The sequence below is a fragment of the Mesoplodon densirostris genome, chromosome 16, assembly GCF_025265405.1.
Source record: "Mesoplodon densirostris isolate mMesDen1 chromosome 16, mMesDen1 primary haplotype, whole genome shotgun sequence".
Classification (NCBI taxonomy): domain Eukaryota; kingdom Metazoa; phylum Chordata; class Mammalia; order Artiodactyla; family Ziphiidae; genus Mesoplodon; species Mesoplodon densirostris.
Window position 1 is genome coordinate 21,727,367 of NC_082676.1, and position 15,364 is coordinate 21,742,730.

Genomic DNA, 15,364 nt, shown 5'->3' on the forward strand with positions numbered 1-15,364 from the left:
AGAATGTCCAGGCTGGGGGCTGTTTGCAGGGGCAGGAGTTCCCATAGCAGTGAGCTTTGGACATTAGAACTTCCCCGGCTGGGCAGCGTGCCCCATGGGCCCAGGCCCAGCCTCCACCGCCACAGGTGCCCACCCCCAGGTCAAGGTCCCTGCTGGTGACCCAGGACCCCGCAGAGGCCCCTGGGAGCAGCATGAATCCAACACTGGCCAGAACCCCTGGACTTTTCTCCTACCAGTCTGCCCATCCACCTCCACGAAAGCCAAAGCCGCTGTCACTCCCCCACCATCAAGTCCTACAGCAGAGAAAACGCTCTCCCTTTGAACAGGAACAGTGTTTACTGTGTTCTGATGACAAAAGTCTCGAAAAGAATTCGGAAAACCCAGAATTTGGAAACCACAGTGCCTGGAATACTGAGCACCACATAGTAGATAATTGAGTGAATGAACATAAATCGGAAAAGTGAAAGGTTAACGGCATGGATGTTGGGACTAGGTGGCCTGGGTTTGAATCCCGGCTCACCCACTGGGTGACCTTGGGCACGCTGACTCAGTTTTCTCATCTGTAGTTGGGCTCAGCCAAAGGCCAGCACGGCAGGAGGTCGGAGGTTAGGAAGAGAGCAGGGTCAGGGCACTTCTCCCTGCTTCCTCCTTGCTTTGGATTTTAGGTCTGGCCGTGGTTGCATCACTCTTGACACTCCTCTCACCCTTGGCTCCAGCCTTCCCATCTCCCCGCCAGGCTGGGACACCACTACTGCTTTCTTTGCTGCTTCAAGCTTAGGGAGGCTAGTTCCTGGGGGCCTCCCATCCTTCACAGGTTTCCTTAAGCCCGTCCCCCAGCTCTGTAAATAGCCCCTTCATTCGAATCCCAAGAACCATCTGAGCTGGATTCTGATTTCCTGCCTAGACCCTGATGGACACAGTTGGTACACTGAGTATTTCTTCTGTTATTGACCTTTTGTAGCAAATGCCTTCCTCTCGTGGAGAGCTCTTTTCCAAAGTCTGAACAGGTCTTGTGCGGGAACAGTAGCCTGTGACACAGAACTAAAAGTACACAGCAACCCTCACTCTGCCACCAAGGATGTCTCTGGGGGCCATCTTGCCTAGGGAGGTGACATCCTCTTGGATCTTGAAGGTCACACATGGTTTTACAGAGGAGAGAGCCAAGGGCCGTCCAAGAGAAGGAAGCAGGGTGTGTCGAAACACAGAGCCAGAACATGTGACACACTGGCAGCAAGGAAGCCTGGGTCCCTGTCTAGGCTCTGCTCCTGATGGGCTGTGTGACACGGGGTAAACCATGCCCCTCTCTGATCCTCACTTTGCCTCCAAATGCAGATGAAAGTGTTGGACTAGGACAGTGTTCCTCGGATCCCAGGGATCTCATTTATTTATTTTATTTTAAAATTTATTTTCATTGACATATAATTGACAGGTAAGTTTAAGCTGTACAACGTGTTGACTTGATGTATTTATATATTGTAGTGTGATCGCCACTGTAGCGTTAGCTGACACCTCTATCACAGCACATGATTATCATTTCTTTTTTGTGGTGGGAATAAGTAAGATCTAGTTTCTTAGCAACTTTGAAGTTTATGATACAGTATTGTTGTCTGTAATCATGATGCTGTGCATTAGACCTACAGGACTTATTTATCTACTAGTTCCAAGTTTGGCCCTTAAATATCATCTCCCCAGTTCCCCCCTGCCCGAGGCTCCCAGTAATAACCATTCTACTCTCATTTTTACGAGCTCAGCTCTTTTAGATTCCACATATAAATGATATCATACAATATTTATCTTTTTTTTGCTTAGCATAATGCCCTCAAGGGCCATGTTGTTGCAAATGACAGGATTTCCTCCTTTTTCATGGCTGAATAATATTCCATTGTGTATAGATATACAAATTCCAGATGTGGAGATAAGGGAATGCTTGTAGACTGTTGGTGGGAATGTAAATTGGTACAGCCACTAGGGAAAGAGTATGGAAGTCCCTCAAAAGATTAAAAATAGAACTGCTGTATGATCCAGCAATTCCACTTCTGGATATATATGCAAAGGAAATGAAAACAGGATGTTGAAGAGATATCTGCACCCCTGTGTTTATTGCAGCATTATTCACAATAGCCAAGACATGGAAACAACCCAAGAGTCCGTCAACGGATGAATGGATAAGGAAGTTGTGGTATGTATATATATACCAGGGATCTTGTTAAATACAAATTCTGATTCATCACGTTCCTTTGGTAGCTGAGACTCTGTCTAACAAGCTCCAGGTGGTGCCAATCTTGGACCGTACTTTGAGAACAATGGACTAAATGGGCTCCAAGTTCCCCCCAAGCTCAGTGATTTTATACCTCTGTTCACTCTTATTTTCAGGGCAGTTTTCTATGATGGTGCCTGCACTCCTGAGCACATCGGCTCTAATTGAAGAGAAGGATGTCGTGAAGACCTGCCTTTTTGGAGCTCCGTAGGCACTTTGGAGTTTGATGTCTATGACTGCCCCCTCTCCCAACCCAGTCACCTGCAGATCTGTGATGTGTGTGCATGAACACACACACACACACACACACACACACACATGCATGAGCCCTGAGGCATGTGGATTTACAGAAAAAAAAAATAGTACTGTCACTGCCGATCCAATGTGGTTTGAGATTGTGTCACCTACTTGGGATGCCAGGAGATGTTACCTACTGCAGCAGGGCTGGCCATGAGGACACACAGCCTCTCACCCCGGGGAAGCTCTAAGGAACTTGAAAACCCTCCCATGTCTCCCTCCACCCCTCCTCCGCCTCTGCCATTGGCAGCATCTAAACTCCGAGCCATAGCCTCATTTCACCAGGTCTTAATAGCTTTCGGGACCCTAAGGAGCTTCTGTTAAAATGAAAATGTCTCAGCAAGAAAAGATTCTTTAATATTTGCCAGAGTTCACTTTATTGGATTCCTTTCCTGGAAGTCCAGAGGGCCCTTGCTTTTACGGAAGGGGAGGCTGAGACCAAGGGAGGGAAGACCAGCCACACAGTGGATGCATCACTGAGCCCAGATTTCTAGCCAGGCAGTCGTTCTGATTCCTGGGGTCAGGCCCATCCAGGCAGGCAGCCCTGGATCATACTTTGAAAATCATGACAAAGTGGTTTTGGATTCAAATCCTAGATCATTTTAAAAATAAATATTTATTGAGTGTCACCCGTACGGCAGGCATTGGGAAGAGAACTGTGGCAAGCCGGATAGAGTCCTTACAGTAGAGTGAGGATTAGTGGGTTTATTAATATTTAGTGCCAACTTTGATTACTGCTTGTCAGATACTGTACCACGGATTTCACATAGATTTGATTCTCATAACCACGTTTTGAGATGGGTATTATTATGATCCTAATTTTACAGATGAGAAGATTGAAGGCCAGAGGCTTAATTGCTCAAGGTCACACAGCTGGTAAACAGCAGAGCAGGGATTTGAATCCACAGCATCTGGGACCACAGCTTCTGCATTTAACCATCATGGCATGAGCTCATCAATGGTACCACTCATTCCTCACAACAACTTCATGCCACAGAGGAGGGCAAGGTTTTTCTTTTTTTTTTTGCGGTACGCGGGCCTCTCACTGTCATGGCCTCTCCCGTTGCGGAGCACAGGTTCCGGACACGCAGGCTCAGCGGCCATGGCTCACGGGCCCAGCCGCTCTGCGGCATGTGGGGTCTTCCCGGACCGGGGCACGAACCCGTGTCCCCTGCATCGGCAGGCGGACTCTCAACCACTGCGCCACCAGGGAAGCAGGGAAGCCCAAGGGCAAGGTTTTACCTCTACTTCTCAGAGGAGGAAATAGAGGATTAGAGAGGTTAAGTGCCATTCGGAAAGTTGTGCAGCCCAAGAGGGATTGGGTTGACATGCCTTCTTCTCTCCCCCTGTAGGGTACCCCTCCTTCATATTTAAGTCAGCATTGCCAAAAGGAGCCCCAAGTGGGCAATGCTTAACCAGAAGTGAAGCTGCTCTGATGATGAGCTTTTAGGCAGTCCAGAGTGGACAATTCAATTCTTTTTTTTTTTTAAACACCTTTATCAACATATTTCACATACCATAACATCCACCCACTTCGAGTGTACAGTTCAGTGGGTTTTAGTTTAGGGTTGGCCAAAAAATTTGCTCAGGTTTTTAACGGGAAAACCCGAATGAGAGCGGAGCTCTCTGGCTGTGTGTGTCGAGGATCTGGCGCCGGAGCTGCGGACGGATTGCTGAGCCCGTTAGTGTCCCTGCTGAGACCCACGCCGCCGTCATGTCCCGGTACCTGCGTCCCCCCCAACACGTCTCTCTTCGTAAGGAACGTGGCGGACGATACCAGGTCTGAAGATTTACGACGCGAATTCGGTCGTTATGGTCCTATAGTTGATGTGTATGTTCCACTTGATTTCTACACTCGCCCTCCAAGAGGATTTGCATATGTTCAATTTGAGGATGTTCGTGATGCAGAAGATGCTTTACATAATTTGGACAGAAAATGGATTTGTGGACGCCAGATTGAAATACAGTTTGCACAGGGGGATCGAAAGACTCCAAATCAGATGAAAGCCAAGGAAGGGAGAAATGTGTATAGTTCTTCACGCTATGATGATTATGACAGATATAGACGTTCTAGAAGCTGAAGTTATGAAAGAAGGAGATCAAGAAGTCGTTCCTTTGATTACAACTACAGAAGATCTTATAGTCCTAGAAACAGTAGACCGACTGGAAGACCACGGCGTAGCAGAAGCCATTCCGACAATGATAGATTCAAACACCGAAATCGATCTTTTTCAAGATCTAAATCCAATTCAAGATCACGGTCCAAGTCCCAGCCCAAGAAAGAAATGAAGGCTAAATCATGTTCTAGGTCTGCATCTCACACCAAAACTAGAGGCACCTCTAAAACAGATTCCAAAACACATTATAAGTCTGGCTCAAGATATGAAAAGGAATCAAGGAAAAAAGAACCACCTAGATCCAAATCTCAGTCAAGATCACAGTCTAGGTCTAGGTCAAAATCTAGATCAAGGTCTTGGACTAGTCCTAAGTCCAGTGGCCACTGATAGTATAAACCATGATATTTTTAGGCATGTATCATTCATTTACTCATAGTTTGGTTTACTTAAATTGTCAGGAATACAATGTTGCAATGATGCTTAAAAAAAACACTTGTCAGTTTTCCCTGTACCAGGCAATGGTTATTATTAAAATGATATGCTGTTGAGAAGCCACTCTTAAGAGTCCAGTTTGTTTAATGTTATGGGCAGCTACCAATTTGTGGTGTCTCTGTATATTTTTGTAAAGATTCTCATTTTTTAATGCTTGAGGTATTGGTGAAAAGATGTTGGTTGACCATAATTTGCAACATTGTCTTATTAAAAATAAACTTTCATATCCATATTTGGTAGAACTGTTAACCTAGAAATGTAGCTTGCTAATAAGGTAGAATGATACAAAAGTGAAGTTGTAGCCACCGTACAACACTGACCCAATTAGACACATTTAGGTTCAGGGTGGACCTTTTTTTTTTTTTTTTTTTTTTTTTTTTTTTGCGGTATGCGGGCCTCTCACTGTTGTGGCCTCCCCCGTTGCGGAGCACAGGCTCCGGACGCGCAGGCTCCGGACGCGCAGGCTCAGCGGCCATGGCTCACGGGCCCAGCCGCTCCGCGGCATATGGGATCCTCCCAGACCGGGGCACGAACCCGTATCCCCTGCATCGGCAGGCGGACTCTCAACCACTTGCGCCACCAGGGAGGCCCCAGGGTGGACCTTTTTGTCTTGTCAAGGTGTCGAGACCCACGATGATAATTTATGGCACAGTGTGGAATAGTTCTTTTGTTAACCCCATTGTCTCTGGGAATGACGCCAACTGGGTTAAGTAGCATTTTCAGGGAGATGGAGTTTTTGATTGAAACACGGAGCCTTCACTTTTCTGGTTTCTGTGAAGATTTGGAACCATAGAAACATCGGAAAAACCCACCTTAAAATTTGGGCAGGTTGATGATGGCAGAAATAATTTTAAGGGGAAAAGAATGCTCTTATGCAGTTACTCTAAACTTTAAGGAGCATTGTTGACCATAATATTGCTTAGTTTTCTCACTGCTGTTAAAAGCAAGTAAAGTGTTTTCAAAGTAGGTTTTGTTTGTGTGTGTGCATAGTGTAAAAGGACTGAATTTTGATGCTTAAAGCACTTGGTGTGTGCATTTGTATCAAAATTTGCCCATATCTTTATGAAGGAGGCTTGTTCTTCACGCCTCAGTTTATTTAATGTGAGGCAAGTAAAAAGACAACACTCCCATTCTACGTGATTCTGTGGTGCCATGAGATTTTAAATAATTCTGAAAAAAACTAATTTTAAGGAAGTCACATCTCTTGAGGTTTTGACTGATTATCCATGTAGTACCTGATGAAAATAATACCCTAACTCTTTATAATTTCTAACATCTCTCTGCGAGATCATTTGGGGGCAATAAAAAGTGACTTGACGTGTCCAATCTCATTTCAGAATAAAAGCTGGCATCCTTAAAATTTTTAGATTGCTTGCTTACAGGCATAATAAGTAAGAAATATTGTAGGGAAACCATTCCTTTTAGAGGATTACTTTTTTCAATTTTGGTTTTAGTAATCTAGGCCTTGCCTGTAAAGAACAAAAGGTGGTTTTTAAATACTGTTTGTGGAATGTGTTTAAAGGATTGATTCTAGAACCTTTGTATATTTGATAGTATTTCTAACTTTCATTTCTTTACTGTTTGCAGTTAATGTTCATGTTCTGCTATGCAATCATTTATATGCACGTTTCTTTAATTTTTTTAGATTTTCCTGGATGTATAGTTCAAACAACAAAAAGTCTATTTAAAACTGTAGCAGTAGTTTGCAGTTCTAGCAAAGAGGAAAGTTGTGGGGTTAAACTTTGTATTTTCTTTCTTATAGAAGCTTCTAAAAAGGTATTTTTATATGTTCTTTTTAACAAATATTGTGTACAACCTTTAAAACATCAATGTTTGGATCAAAACAAGACCCAGCTTATTTTCTGCTTGCTGTAAATTAAGCAAACATGCTATAATAAAAAAAAAATGAAGGGGAAAAAAAAAAACCCGAATGAACTTTTTGGCCAGCTCTATATATTCACAGGGTTGTGCAACTCTCACTGTAATCTAATTTTAGAAGATTTTCTGCACCCCCCCCCGAAGAAACCCTGTACCCGTTAGCCATCATTTGGAGTGAGCAGTGCTTAGCCTGAAGGGAGAAGCCACTCCAACAGTGGTTTTGTAGGCAGCGTGGCAGATAATTTGGAGTGTGTTGGGGGGATGCCCCTCACATCAGACCTCCAAACAACTGCATATTTCTCAGCCATTAGTAAGAGGTCTCCAGGGCACACTGTGTCCCACTCACCAGTCTTTTTTTTTTCTTTCGTTGCTGTGCATGGGCTTTCTCTAGTTGCGGCGAGTGGGGGTTACTCTTTGTTATGGTGCGCGGCGCAGGCTTTTCATTGCGGTGGCTTCTCTTTGTTGTGGAGCACAGGCTCGAGGCACGCGGGCTGCAGTAGTTGTGGCGCACGGGCTTCGTTGCTCCGCGGCATGTGGGATCTTCCCGGACCTGGGCTCGAATCCATGTCCCCTATATTGGCAGGTGGATTCTTAACCACTGAGCCACCAGGGAAGTCCCACTCACAGGTCTTTAGATCCAAGAAATAATTGTACTTTTTTCTATAGAAAGTGGGGCACGGGCTGCCTGAATGTTTTGGAAAGTAGAGGGTAGGCGTGGGAAGGGGCTGACCATCTCCAAAGAGAATGATGGGAGAGGGAGTGAGGGTGGGAAAAGGCAGGGTTATGTCCCCTTACTTATCTGTTATGCTCCCACCCCAGCCAGAGGGGTCTTTAAAAAATGTGAATTAGATTGTGTCCTTCTCCTGCTCAAAACTCTCCAGTGGCTCCCCTTATTTTTTGGAACAAAATCCAGAGTCCTTAACAGTCTTCACGGCCTCCCAGCCTCATCCCATGCTGTGCTCTATTCGCCCTCTTCCAGCCTAACAAGCTGCTTTTCTCTGTTCCTATTCAGTGCCTCCATTAGTCTTTGGCAAACAGAAAAAGTGTACCCTTTTGGAGGACAAATTAGAGAAAGGGTTTTGTTCCCTCAGCCTGGTGCCTTTTTGCAGTGCACGGCCTAGGCAACTGAAACCAGTAGTCCTGCCTTCAATACGCCAAGCCCTAAACAGGCAAGATGCGGACATCTGGAAGGAGTGGAAACAGCATGGGTTCTGATGACATAAAAGGCAGGAATCCCAGCTCTACCACTTACCAGATGTGTAATCCGGGGAGTGATTCAATCTACAAGGACTGAACAAATCTCACCCTGGGGGATGGAAAGTGCTGTGAGGATTAGATGAAATCATTAGTATGCTGTGCTTGATCAATGTCCTTCCCTTCCCCTGTGGCCCCAGATTCTCTACCTCCATTTAACAGAGGATCAAAGTCTTTTATCTGCTTTTCCTCACTGCAATGTTTCTCTCTATTTTTACCAGCACCAGCCTGGATGAAGTCTGAAGGACAACAGACTCCTAATTTGTGCCCACCCCCTTCCACTCTTGCCCTTCTAATGCTTTCAGAAGTCACACACACAAAAAACATTTTTAAAACGAAATCTGATTATGTCATCCGTACACCACTGCCTGCTTCAAACTCTTCTTCATTCTTCTGGTCTCAGACCAAATGTCAACAGCTAAGGAGGCTTTCCAGGAATTTTCAACCAGTTTCAAGTACAGTGCTATTAGGACCCATCTAATGGCCTGAGATAGCCACACCTGATGTTCCATGATAGGAAATGGCCCAAAGTCCCCAGGGAAACTCACCAAGAGTCCAACAACAGTCTGGGCTGGTGATCGGGCTTCCATAGCAGCCTGGAGAGTCATGGGGAAGTGTTAATTGCAGCTGAGAATGTGACTGACTAAAAACTCCACAGGGCTCTGTCCCCTGGCTCAGTGTTCTGCTTTGGGCCCAATGGCTGGGCAGGAAAGCATGGACTAAGAGAGCCATCAAGGTGGAGCCCAAGTGTGGGGCAGAGAAAACGGGCTGTGCAGGGTAAGCGCTCAACAGCGACCCCGCCTGGTGGTGACAGGAGCAACAGCCGCGGTAGATGACTACACAGGAAGACAATGGGCGGTGCGGAATCACTGTTCAACAGCGACGCTATGTGGCAGTGGCAGGAACAACAGCCCAATGGACAGAGCCACTCTACAGACCTCTGCCTGACATGAGGAAGCAAGACCCACTCCCTTTGGACTAAGTAAACCCCAATTATTCTTGGGGATTGTTGAATGAGGGATGCCCTCAAAAAGGGACAGTGGGAGTTTCTGCTAAGGAAGGCATGTGGGGGGCTCAAGAAATTAGAGAACTAAAAAGAGGTGATTGTATCTTGGCCACACTGCATACAGCCAATGAACGAATGAATGGACATAAAACAAGAAGAAACCATACCATCACATAGAATTCCACAGAAAAAACAGGGTTTTTGTTTTTGTTGTTTTGCTTTTTTAATGTTGTGTGAAGCACAAAGAGAAATATTGTGATTACAATTGAAATGCAATTCCTGGAGGAAATGTCCATGCAGCCTTAGCCCTTGAAAGAAATTCATAATCCCTAAAATACACACCACACACTTTTCCAAGGAACAAGGTTCCCATGTTTAGATCATTTCTGAATCTGAGTTCAGAGAAGTTTGCAAGTCTCCGAGTCAAGAGCTAGAGAGGAAAGCCTGGAGGGAGGGAGCCCGGGCCCCATGGGGCCTGTCAGGGTTAGGGTGCTGACAGCCCCTCACCTCCCGATGTGATTGACAGCCCCCAGCACCCATGGGGACTTCAGCTGTAGTGGACATCTGCACCGAACAGGAGGAAATCCTGGGGGAGAGATGAGAAGACCATCATTAGGCGGAAGAATACCCCTCATCTGTGAATATGGGGATGCTGGGTTTTTAGAAGGAAATTTTGGGAGCCTGTCTGTTGGGAAGCAGAGAATGGCACAGGCCTGTCTGCTGACAGAAAGGCAGGAGTGAGTGGGGCGGGGGGCACCTGGCGTCCCACCCCTGGGGTCTGCACATCAGTGGCTGCCAAGGCCCGTGAATCTGTCAGCAGCTTCTCTGCCAGCTGTTTTCTTCTCAGACGTGGAGACCCCCGGGCTGCTGGGAAGGCCTTCACTTGTCATCCCTGCCTCTTGGCAGCTCCAGGGAGCCCTCCTTGCAGTCACAGTTGCAAAAACACTTCTCTTTTGCTCCTTCCTACCCTTCACTCAGGATTTTCAGAAATGAAGGCATTAAATTGTGCCTATGGGGTCATTTTTTTATTTTAAGAATGAACTTGGTAAAATGTAGGGAACGTGGGGAATGTGTTTCCTCTGCTCACTCAGCTATTTCTCTACTGTCTCTTAGCCCTGGTAGTTCTCCCATTAAGTTTAAAGAATCAGGGATTGACAGGCTGGATGTTGGGCGTGAGAGAGAGAGAGGAAGCTGGGCGGAGGTTTCCCATCAGGAAGCCATGGACAGCGTAAGGAATGTAAGAGTGGGTGATGGTTTCCTTGCAGAGTTATCAGCTTTGTTGGGGCACAGTGGGTTTAAGGATGGAGGCACCAAGGAAACCAGCGTATGTACACTTTGGGCACATAGAAGAGACTGGAAGCACGGTCGGGTCACTGGGCGGCACAAAGGTGGCTGTTGAGCCTGAGTTGATGAAAGCGACCAGGGAAAGCAATAGCGGGGGAAGGGCCGAGGCTGGGGCAGGAACCCTGTAGAACTCCCACTGGTAGGGGAAGGAGGAACCAGCAAAGGAGACCAAACAGCCCAGTGAGAGGTGGCTGGAAAACCAGGAGAGGGAATCTTCAAAGCTAAGAGAAGAAAGCATTCCATGGATGGGGAAAATAGTGTCAGAGGCTGTTGGGGGGTCAGGCTGAGGGAAAGGGAAGAGTAGGCCGTCCATTCCCGGTATGGTAATCTGCCAGACCCTGCGCTTTATAGCCCAGGGCCTAAAAGGTTGCTGGATGCAAAGGAAGGCATGTGACACCTACTTGTCAAGTATTTAAGTGCATCCACCTTATAAAAGAGGCTTTGGGGCCACCACGTGAGTTCCATTTTTACCAAGTGGAGGGTGGGAGTGGTGCAGCCCATGGTTAAAAGCAGGGAACTGGCTTTGACTTTGGACTTCATGGAATGGCCGTGTGGCTTTTCTGAGTCTTAGCCTCTGTTCTCTGTTTAGTAACAGCGCCCACCCTCTGGGATTATTGCAAGGGTAGAAGGCGCTTGATCCAGAGCTGACATGGAGGAAGGTGCCTATTGTGATGGGAGGTTTGGCGAAGGAGAGCTTGGGGACTCACCTGGTGAGGCTGAAGCACCAGGTTGAAGAGCCGGATGGAGGCGGGCAGTGGGAGAGGGAAGCCTTTCTGCAGCTTCTCTGCATTGGAGGTTAAGGTAGAGGTTAAGGTTAAGGTACTTCCTCTGTAGGGAAGAGGGAGGTAGAGGGAGGGAGGGACAGGGATCCGAGACAGACAGCCCGGCCGGCCGGCAGCTCCCCTGGCCCGGCTCCGGGAAGAAACCTGTGAAGAGGCTGCCTGGAATCTCCCACTCTCTCCTCCGCCGCGCTCCAAGCACCCAGGACTGCTGAATTCCCGCCCCCTCAGCCCCAAGACCACCCTCCTGAGGGTGCCGGCAGTGCTGGTGCACATCCAGCCCAAGTGACAGCCGGAGCGGCTGCTTGCTGGGCTGTGGACGCCCTCCGGGGACATGTGATGGGTATGCACATGAAGCCCCTCCACGTTTGGGATGAAGCTGGAAACGGGCTGTGGTCCAGCTCCCCCGTCCCACCCCATTCTGCTGTGAAACTCTGGAGAACTCTAAACTCCAACCTGGTCCCCTCGGGTCATTATGAAGCTGCATTTGTCAACGTAGGAGGAGCCAGAGACTATATGTAACAATTTGTTGTTCTCATTTACAATTTCTAAGTGTTCTAGTTACACAGCACGGGGGCCTCTATGTGTGCCCTTGCCCCTGGCTCTGCCAAGGTCAGGGGTTTCACCAGTGAGTGAGCTGAGTGGAAGCGTTAGCCCAGGTTGGCTCTTCTTCCTTGGTCCTTCTCTCTCAGAGTTGGAAAAAGACCTAGGGCTCTGGCTTCAGGGCTGGGATCAAATCCCAGTTCCATCTCTCACCTTCTCTGTGACCTGGAACAATCACTTAACTTCTCTGATCTCCCATTTCCTCCTATGAAAACTGATGGCCACTGCTATCCCCTGTCTCTAGGGACTACCAAACGTAAAATAGATAGCTAGTGGGAAGCAGCCACATAGCACAGGGAGATCAGCTCGTGCTTTGTGACCACCTAGAGGGGTGGGATAGGGAGGGTGGGAGGGAGGGAGACACAAGAGGGAAGGGATATGGGAACATATGTATATGTATAGCTGATTCACTTTGTTTTAAAGCAGAGGCTGGCACACCATTGTGGGACAATTGTACTCCAATAAAGATGTAAAAAAAAAATATGCTTATAATAGAAAGAATAATTAGAAAACTAGAGTAAAAAACTTATGCATGGTATGATCACAGTGTGTGAACATATGCAAAGGATAATAAAAGACTGAGAAAAGCTCAATAAAAAAATTAAAAATTAAAAAAAAATTTTAAAAAAAGAATGTGATTTTTAATTTTTATATATTCAATAATGTTAATGTATGCCATAATTTACTTAATGACTCCTATAACTTAATTTTGATTTTGGTTGTTTTCGGTTTTTCCTATTACAGACAACAGTATATTAAACATTTTTGTAAATCTTAAAAAAAAAAAAAAGGCTGGATGGGCACATAGGAGGAACTCAACCCTTTTTCCCATCCCTTTTCTGGGTCAGATGCCATTTGAAGTCCATTTGAGGCACCACTTCCAGCTACCACAGCTGGGGCTGGGTATTCGGTGGTTTCAGGACCGAACCCCCCACCCCCACCCCGCCTCTCCCCCAGGACTGAAAATTAATCCTTTCTCCAAAATTCCTTACTGTTAATCTTGGGAATCACGACAGTGGGCACCACGTAGTTCATGATAGCCTGCAGCAATTCAACCTGGGGGTCATGAGGAGGATGGGACACACATCAGGGCGCTGTAGCATCAGCTGTCCTCCGTCACCCTCCCTCCCACCCAGGGCAACCTCGCAGCTGGGAAAACCGTTGAGAGATGGACACAGGGGTGACGCGAAAACTCTGCAGCTCCATCAAGGTCACCAGAGTGACCCTTTTTGCTTTAAAGGTTCCAGATGCAAATCACATTCTAGACTGTAGGGGGCAAGGCTGAGGTAAGGAAGGTCTTCACAGAGTATTTAAATGTGAAAAACTTTGCATAAGAAAATGCACCCGCTCAGACACTGTGGGCTAGAGAGCAAATTAGTTCAAACTTTTTGAGGGCTATTTGGCAATGTTCATCCAAAGCCTTAAAAATGTGTGTGCATGGTGGGCCAGCAAACATGCCTCTAAGGCATTTATCCTAAGGAAATGAAGTAGTGCAATAGATAGAACCAAAACAATAAATTAACAGCAACCTACATGTCCAACAATTGGGGAATCATCTGAGGAACATGGTGGCACTTTGATACTAAGAGATACTATGCACCTATTAAAAATGATATTGTAGAAATATAATTATCAGCACAAATTTTTCGTGATATCTTTTTTTTTTTTTTTTTTTTTCTTTTTGCGGTATGTGGGCCTCTCACTGTTGTGGCCTCTCCCGTTGCGGAGCACAGGCTCCGGACGCGCAGGCCCAGCGGCCATGGCTCACGGGCCCAGCCGCTCCGCGGCATATGGGATCCTCCCAGACCGGGGCACGAACCCGTATCCCCTGCATCGGCAGGCGGACTCTCAACCACTGCGCCACCAGGGAGGCCCCTGTGATATCTTTTTGAGTAAGAAAAAGCAGGCTAATGTATAACTGATTCACTTTGCTGTACAGCAGAAACTAATACAGCATTGTAAATCAGCTATACTCCAATAAAAATTTTTAAAAAAAGAAAAAGTAGGCTACAGAAACCATGTAATTCCATTCTGTTAGTAAATATGCATAGAAAAAAGTCAGGAAGGATGTACTCCAAATTATTAATTAAGTGGTGAAAACAGGAATGGTTTTTATTTTTTGTTTGTTTGTTTTGCAAATCTGTAGGTTCTGACTCTTCTATAATGTATATGTTTTGCTTTTGCTATAATTGAAAAAATTCAAAAATAATGTAACACCCTCAAGATGATTGCCTGTAGTGGTGACATTTACAACTTGTAAGTATGTACATTTTTGTTTCTAGGACAATTGAGTTTCCTTCCCCAGACTGTAGTCCCCTGGGCTCATCAAATGTGGTGCCCTTCTTCTCATGAATCTGGGAACTTTAAACTTTTATTTTCTGCGGAAGCAGAAGTTAGTCACCAACTGAGTCCAGCTGCCACCATGAGAGCCTTGGCACCAGTAAATCCATGAAAATACAATGAGGTTGCTTTGGGCCCTTCTGTTTGTTGCAATCTTACGAGATGGAAGTGGCTGGATGGATGTCCATTGGGTTTGGAGGGGATGTTGGGACTGACTTCAGGGCTGGGTGGCTTATAAGGCACCTACTCAGTAGAAACCTTTGGGGGCATTTCAGAGATCTAAGGAAATGTTCTCCAGAGCTTTAGCAAGAGGCTCTCTGGAAGATTCGGGCCATGTGCAGTAAAGTGCTGTGGACAGAATTAGCACACTGTGTCTTCCAATGGAAGTCACAAGAGCGATGCTCATTCAGGTCGGCTGTTGAAGTACACTTGACCTGCTATCTACAGGGGCAACTCCCCACCAGTGCCAGAGGGTAGTGATGGGGGAGCATCAGGGGTGAGTCTATTTGATGACAGTCTGTGATTCCGGGTAGTGGAATCATCTACTTGGGCTGGCGAGACACCTGTCGTCTCCCTCCCACCTCCCCTACTCAATCTCTAAGTGACTCTGCCATTCATTCATCCAGCTGCTCAAGCCAAACAGCTAGGAGTCATTCTTCATTGCCTTTTCCCCCACCACACACATCAAATCTCTCACCAAGTTCTAATTCTACTTCCAAAGTGTGTCTCCAATCCACCATCTTTCTCCTTCTTCCTGGCCTAGACCCAGCCTCCATCATCTCTCACATGGGCAAATGCACCTGCCTCCCCAACGATCCGCATGGTCTGACTCTCGCCCCCCATAATCCATTCCCCCCATCCCAGCCAGAGGCATCTTTTACAAAGTATAAATCAGATCATGTCACTCCATGCATGAAACGTTCACCAGCTTCTCGCTGCCCTTTGAACACAACCTGTTCTAGTCCAGAAGGCTCAGGCGAGCCAGCCCCTGCCTGCC

The 15,364-nt window shown here is 46.6% G+C and overlaps 2 protein-coding genes across 2 annotated transcripts in view; one reads left to right on the forward strand and one right to left on the reverse strand.

Moving 5' to 3' along the window:
- The first annotated feature begins 4,253 nt into the window (after positions 1–4,253).
- LOC132475999 (serine/arginine-rich splicing factor 10-like) lies at positions 4,254–5,107 on the forward strand. The gene is given in 2 exon segments (XM_060077701.1): positions 4,254–4,286; positions 4,288–5,107. Coding segments are annotated over 2 exon segments (789 nt in total). The 5' UTR covers positions 4,254–4,268; the 3' UTR covers positions 5,059–5,107.
- A 4,741-nt stretch (positions 5,108–9,848) lies between these two features.
- Positions 9,849–15,364, reverse strand: part of BPI (bactericidal permeability increasing protein) — a 31,616-nt gene continuing 26,100 nt past the window's right edge. The window contains exons 13-15 of the mRNA XM_060078051.1: positions 13,020–13,083; positions 11,353–11,429; positions 9,849–9,887 (exon numbers count right to left, since the gene is read on the reverse strand). Of these exons, the coding sequence (XP_059934034.1) occupies positions 9,849–9,887; positions 11,353–11,429; positions 13,020–13,083 (180 nt within the window). The remainder of the gene's footprint in view (positions 9,888–11,352; positions 11,430–13,019; positions 13,084–15,364) is intronic.